The sequence below is a fragment of the Bidens hawaiensis genome, unplaced genomic scaffold (genome assembly GCF_021521415.1).
Source record: "Bidens hawaiensis isolate Kalapana, Puna unplaced genomic scaffold, B.hawaiensis_p1.1 tig00050552_1, whole genome shotgun sequence".
Lineage (NCBI taxonomy): Eukaryota > Viridiplantae > Streptophyta > Magnoliopsida > Asterales > Asteraceae > Bidens > Bidens hawaiensis.
The window spans coordinates 41,024-48,191 of NW_027499048.1; the positions used below are offsets into that span (position 1 = coordinate 41,024).

The window sequence follows — 7,168 nt, forward strand, 5'->3', positions numbered from 1 at the left end:
TGAGGATTTGGTAGGTATCCAGTTGGGTAGCCTTGTGGTATCTATGAGGGTTGATAAGTTGGGATCTCCGTTGGTTGATATGTCGGTACTTCAGAGGGTTGGTACATCGGTATTGTTGGTGGATGATAGCTTGAGCGTCTTGGTGGTTCAATCCTTGGTTTCGGTGGACTATCGGGAACATCTATTGGGTAGTGTCTACTTCCGAGGTAGTACACAGGTTTGGACAAGTCTCGTTCCACATAACTCATGTTGTCCTCGGGGTAAGGTTCGGCAATTCCGGCCTCCTTTGCCTTGCGCACATAATTCTCCATATGAGCTTTGAATGACATCTAATTTTCTGGGTGGTTTAGAATGTAGAGTGGGAAAGAAAGGTTACCAGCCTATCTTATCCCTAAAACACATAAACAATTATTTCCTAAACTTGGATCGAAGCTTGGGTATTGTTTTATGATACCCAATTCGCTAAGATCGATGACTCTGATACCAAACTGTCACACCCCCGTCTAAGGCCTAGGAGCGTGACTCAACAGTTGGTACCATAATTGTAAATAAATCAGAGTTGCGTTAATTTACGGAAGACTTATAAAACTTTAAGGATTAAAAGTGTAATATTTATATATACATTCAAAAGACGGGATTATAAAACACCCGTTTAAGTTACAAAATATTTATGTGTTTATAATTACAAACCACCATGTTTATATATTAAGTTACAAAAGAAATCCGAGCCATCGGATATATCAATAGCACTTCGACATTCCAAGTGCTAAACTTGTTCACCTGCAAAATGTAAGAAAATACGTCAGCAACGAATGCTGGTGAACACGCTGACGCAAAAATAAGATCTTTTACTTTATTACCCCTCGAGACTACGCCTGCCTCGGCCCAACGTAGCTTAGGAATAACAAAGTTAAATAACACATTATAAATCGAGCCTCTACTCTAGGTCACCTCAGCAAACACCGCAACGTTCGACTTAGTTAAGTACCCGTAAATATACACAACGGTCGTACTCCCTGCAGGAGAGCGTCCTACGACCAAGGGTGGTGCGATCATGCCCATACATCGCATAGTACCACCTATGTAAGGATAATGCACCATTTAAACCAGTTTAAACCGAATCAAATCAATTCCCACACAAAAGAATAATGCACCATTTAAATTTGAAAATACAATTTGATTTTTACTAGATTTGATTAACTGATTGATATTCAGAAAATAAAATTTGATTTCGGATAATTACTTTTTACATATTTTGCATATAAAATACAAAAACTTTTTTATTAAAAAAAAAAAGAGAATCAAAGGAATGACATGTTGGTGGTACAAAGGGTTTTGGTGGGAGTGATGATAACCCGCCAGTGCACAATAGCCCGACCTCACGCTTTCTCCTTCAGCCGCCCCCTTATCCTGCGCCCTACCGCCTCACACGTCAGCATGGCCACCACTCCCGAGCATCAGCTGGAAGACATATTCAGTCAGAAGAAGCTTCTCCGATCCAAAATCAAGAAAGATCTCAGATCAATGGATCCTCTCCATAGATCTCAACAAAGTATTTACTTTATATATATAAAATATATTATGTTTACATCTATAATTAGGGCAGATTACAATAGATGAAATGATTTAATTAGTAATTTTATTGATTAATATTTGGCCTATGAAATTATAATTATTGTTGATCTCTTATATGTTCTGTTTGTTTCAAATAGCAATATGTTTGACCTCAAAAGTCAAACTATTATTATTATTATTATTATTATTATTATTATTAGTAGTAGTAGTAGTAGTAGTAGTAGTGTTGTAGAAGTAGGTCTAGAAGGCCGAGTACCGAGTAATCACTACTAGGTGTGGTGCTTAGGCAACTTTCTTTAATTCCGCCAGGTTACTCGGAATTGATCAAAAGTGGTTAGTGGCAAATAGGGGTGGCAACCTTGACCCAAACCATTTCAAAGTGTAAGCAGTCGAAAACGCCAATGTAAACGCCCGATGCATAAAAAACCCTCCAAATATCCGCCCGTGTATATTACGTTGTTGGGGCTGGCAAATTAACGAGTTTTCAAGACGCGTGTCTTTAAGAAGAATGCTGTCTCTATTTGCCAGTGCAGGCGTATCACTGAAAATGCGTGCTTCGGCTAATAATGTATCAACGCGAGTTTTATCTATACTTTCAACCCGTTGTCTTTCTGCTAACTTTAACTTTCTTAACTTGCTTCGCGCATCCGCTTCTTCATAAGCTAATGTTTCTGTCTCGGTTTGAGGTGTTAGTCGGTTCACAGCAGCTGCTTTACCGGTTTTAGAATCGCGCGCCACAAATATAAAGTTAGCTGTTAATGCTACGGTTTCTGAGCCATCTGTAAAACAAAAGTAAGAAATAGATAATGAAGAATACGGTGATTATGCAGCACCAAATGAAGTGGTAAGTCAAGGAAAAGCACCACATGTAAAAAGCAAGTACACGCGTCGCCAAAAAGATTCAACGTCGCCAAAAAGAACCTGTTGACTCTAACCTGTTCCGACCCGAACCAAAACAACTCATTTTTTAGTTGACCCATTCCGACCTTAACCCGTTTTTTACAATGGATTAATACTTCAAACAAGGTCCTTAAATGATGTTTTGGTTAGGAAATGTCATCATTGTTTACCTTGTTTGAAGTATTGGTTATGTAACTTGCTGAAACGGGCAAAAACGAGCACAATTGCTGTTTTTTATTGCTGAATTGCTGCAAAATTGACCAAAACGTGCTGAAACAAGCTGTTAAGTGCTGAAACGAACTGAAAAATCGTTTAAACGAGCTGTTAAGTGCTGAAAGGAACTGAAAAATCGTTTAAACGAGCTGTTATGTGCTTAAACGAACTGAAAAATCGCTTAAACGAGCTGTTTATGTGCTGTAACGAACTGAAAAATCGCTTAAACGAGCTGTTTAGTGCTGAAACGAACTGAAAAATAGCTTAAATGAGCTGTTAGGTGATGAAGCGAACTGAAAAATCGCTTAAACGAACTGTTAGGTGGTGAAACGAACTAAAAAATCGCTTAAAAGAGCTATTAGGTGCTGAAACGAACTGAAAATCACTTAAACGAGCTGTAAAGTGCTGAAACGAACTGAAAAAATTGTTTAAACGAGCTTTTACTGTTAAAACGAGCTGTAAAGTGTTGAAAACGCGCTGCTTCATTGGTCAAAAAAAAACCAAAAAAACTGACCCGAAGCCCGTTTTGACCCGTTCCGACCTTGACCCGTTCTAACCCGAATCTGTTGACCCTAACCCGTTCCGAACCGAACCTAAACAACCCTTTTTTTAAGTGACCCGTTTCAACCCTAAATCGTTCCGACCCATGACCCGTTTCGACCCAACCTAACCCATTTGCCACCTCTAGTGGCAGAGGATACTTGTGGTCCGGGGTGGCCTTGCAACAATGCCACGCCCTCTCTTTGCGTAGTGGTTTAAATTTACCCGTTTTTATCCGAAAATTTGAGCCCGTTTATGAAAATTTATATACATTTTGAGTCTGGCTCCCGGTGTTTTCGTCCAAGCTTCGCCACTGAAAGTGGTCAATCTCAGGGCTTAGGCCTCAGCCAGAATCGAATCTAGTCAACAACTCAGGCCGATTTTGACTTTAAGAAATAAAACATAATTCCTATGTGTCTACTATTATAAAGTGAATATCATTTTTTTAATTAATGATTATTATTTTAATATTTAATGACGCATATTTTTTTATTTATATTGATATTCACATATTTTGTTATAGATATTAGTAAACTTATGAAATTTGACATATATATAATTTCCCGAAAAATACTTTCTTTATAATTTACCATGTTCAAGCACTCCCCAATTACTCTCCGCCTAGACCGACTACTCGCAACTTCCCAGTCGACCGATTTGGGAGCTCCTAGCGACTTCTGGAACCGTGATTGTTATTATAGTTTTTGTTTGTTTTCAGATGATGCAATTCAGAATTTGATATTGGAAGCTCCATGGTTCAAGTCTTGTAAGAGATTATGTGCTTATATAAGCTGTAGTGCATTGAGAGAAGTTGATACATCAAAGCTGCTGCAACATGTTCTACAAAGTCCAACAAAAGGTGCACGTGTCATTACAGATTTATAAATTGTTTATGTTTGGTACAAATAAAATTATAACATCTTTAACTAAAACGCTACGATATGTTATTGAAGATGGACAAACAGAGTCTGCAAAGATACTTTATGTTCCACGAGTGGAGGACAATAATTGCCACATGCGAATGCTGAATATATCTCATATGGATGATTTAATTGCAAACTCCATGAAAATTTTAGAACCTGCACCTGTTGATGCTGACGGGAAGGATCGAGAAGATGGTTAGTACTTGATATTAAATCATTAACTATTTCCGTGACAAATAGGATATCTTGATCTACTTCTAATTAGTTGTAACTAATATATGTGTTTGTTGCAGTTATGCTGGCAGATGAACCCGTTGACCTGCTTCTGTTACCTGGTAGCTTTTCCCAACTAAGAAAGATTATCTGATTGATTCATTGTTCAAAGTTATCTGATAATTGATTTTTTTTAAGGACTCGCGTTTGATAAAACTGGAAGGCGATTGGGGCGTGGTGGAGGGTAAGTTCTATCTTGTGATATTTGCTTAGACATGTGGATGGCATATTTTCGAGTGCACCTTTATAAAAGTATAAAATCGAGCATACAGTAAGGCATTAAGCAAAAGTTAATATAACCCTTTATTCTGCTTTTAGTCTCACTTAATAGTTTATACATTCTAAATTTGTCTTGTTATGTATATAGTTACACACTTACACTTATAACTCTGTATTTGTATTTTGTGGACTAAATTCTATGTAGCATGGGAACGGGTACGGGACCAGGAAACGGGGACGTTAAGGGTACGGGAAACGGCAAAAATCAAAAATCCAAGATATGGGTACGGGAAGGGTACGGCAAAAAAATCTAAAAAAATACAAATATATTAAACAAAGTCTAAAATAGATTTATATTGATATAAAGTTCAAACTCCAAAAAAAAAACTATCTCAAACATAGGTTTATATTACTTATCATTTATCAATATTACTCAAACAATGGTGGTTCATCTACGGAAACAGTAGTAGATGATGCTCCTTGTGTTGTGTCTTGGGAAGCCATCAATAATCAATTATCATTTGATGAAGATGATTGATATTAGTAAATAACAAGAGGGGAATAGGTCGTACTACAAAATAACCATAAAGTTTTGCCGTCGTAACTCGTAAGGACGTAAGAATTAAGATCGCATAATAAATTAATAATAAAGGTTTCATACTTTCAATTTGCTGCCGTCAGCCCGTCACGTAAAAAAGGCCCATGGCCCTAATACTGTCGAAACGTCTCTCAAACACTGCATCAAACGTCTCCAAGGCGTTCCCGTCCCCATGCCGTCCCCAGTATGGGGACTCTTCCTTCCATCACGTTTCGGTTCTTCAGAGAGACTAATTAAACTAAAATACCAAAATCTCCCTTCACCATGTAATTTAGGCCTAACATTATATCTCTATTTACAGAAGAGTGGCAAAACATTTCAAATTTGTTATTCGGATTATAGCTTTAGCCTTTAGGTCTTCTTTTTATACCAACTTAGCACATGAGTCCATAAGGGCATTTTGGTATTTTTTTTAACATCCCATCAGCCCATCTTCATCTTTAATGCATCTGATAATAAAAAAGGACTCTTAGAAATGTCCATGGCTTACATATTCATATTCGATTTACTGACTTTCTTCCATTTTAATCACTTTGACTTGCATGGACTAGATACTATGACACCTTCCTGTCAAAATACCGAGAACTTGCAAAACAAAGAAACTGGAAGCAACCTCTTCTAGGTAAGTAACGGAATAGGAATACTGGATGTGTAAGAGGCTGCGTAAATGTTGATTCGAAAGTACATTTTCTAAAATGTATGTCTAATATTTTTGTATTCTTTCTGCAGTTGCACTATCTTATTCGGTTCAAATAGTAGAAGATGGTGTCATACCTCTCACTCAAACTGATGTTAACATAGATGCTCTAGTATCTCCATCTGGTTTCATCCCTATCACTTTAGAGGCCCAACAAATTATTTCTTGATCCCATATTTGCATATCCTATATGGTATATGTTTCGACCGTAAAAGTCAACACATGTTGTACATTATAAGGTCGTTTGCTTTTAGTCTGCGACTTCTGGATGGACTTTTTTAACTGTAAACTTTGGTTCTTAATGTTTATTTTGTTTTGTTCACCAACATGGTATAATTTTAAGTTTTGTTGTCATAGGAAGAATTGAAAGGATGAGAAGTTTATGGCTGCATGAAATTTTACCAAATCCTGTTAATTTTAAGTGTCTTAAAAGTCAACATATGTTCTAGCACGTTATAAGGTTGTTTTGCTTCTTTTAATTCTTAAGGTTGAAGATAATGAGGTTGTTCCCAATGTTGTTTATCTAATTTGTTTGGTTTATCTAATTTGGTTGAACAAAATGGTATTTCTTATACAAACTTATGACTGAATTAAATCATGTTAAATACCAAATTTGACCCTGAAAAATGAATTTTTGGCACTAATTGTGGAATAGACAAGTAATGTGAAAATATGCTATAATCCATTGAATGAAATATAACAATTATATATATAACAATTGTAAAGTTTTGTGTGCATCATGAGTTGTATACTATGCATTAGTTTTTTTTCTCTTTTACTTTTCATCCTATAGTTTCATTATTTCTTTAGTCTCTAAATTTTTTATTTACTTATAAATTTGTCACAAAGTATGTTTCATATTTAGTATTAACATTTTCTACTTTCAACTTTTTTTCTAATACTTTTCATCTTTTACTAAATTTTCATTAAACGTTTTAATCTAAATTTTGCAAATTTACATGCTGCAACATGCATGTGTTATTTAATACTCTTACGTCTATCTTCCCCATTCAATTTTTCAGTCCTAAGACGACTTAATTATTATTATTTGTGTTTTATATTTCGGTCTATTTTTCACGTGGTAACAAGCCACAACAAATGGTCGTGATTGAACGTTTTTAGGTCTACTTTTCGTTCGGTTTAACAATTCCGCCACAAAGCACGAGTCCAACGCCCCCGGCCCATCAACACACGGGTTCGATAAATGTTTCAAAGTTACTTTTTTAAGGT

At 36.2% G+C, this 7,168-nt stretch overlaps 1 protein-coding gene across 2 annotated transcripts; it reads left to right on the top strand.

The window, feature by feature from the left end:
• Positions 1-1,293: 1,293 nt before the first annotated feature.
• LOC143598587 (5-formyltetrahydrofolate cyclo-ligase, mitochondrial-like) lies at positions 1,294-6,140 on the top strand. 2 transcript variants are annotated; one of them, XM_077076769.1, is made up of 7 exons: positions 1,294-1,552; positions 3,947-4,087; positions 4,182-4,346; positions 4,445-4,486; positions 4,563-4,608; positions 5,793-5,863; positions 5,971-6,140. In XM_077076769.1, exons 1-7 carry the CDS (start codon positions 1,315-1,317, stop codon positions 6,105-6,107), a joined length of 840 nt encoding a protein of 279 aa, XP_076932884.1. In that variant the 5' UTR covers positions 1,294-1,314; the 3' UTR covers positions 6,108-6,140. The 2 variants fall into 2 exon arrangements, with proteins under 2 accessions (XP_076932884.1, XP_076932885.1); XM_077076770.1 differs by having other exon boundaries at positions 4,194-4,346.
• The last annotated feature ends 1,028 nt before the right edge of the window (positions 6,141-7,168 follow it).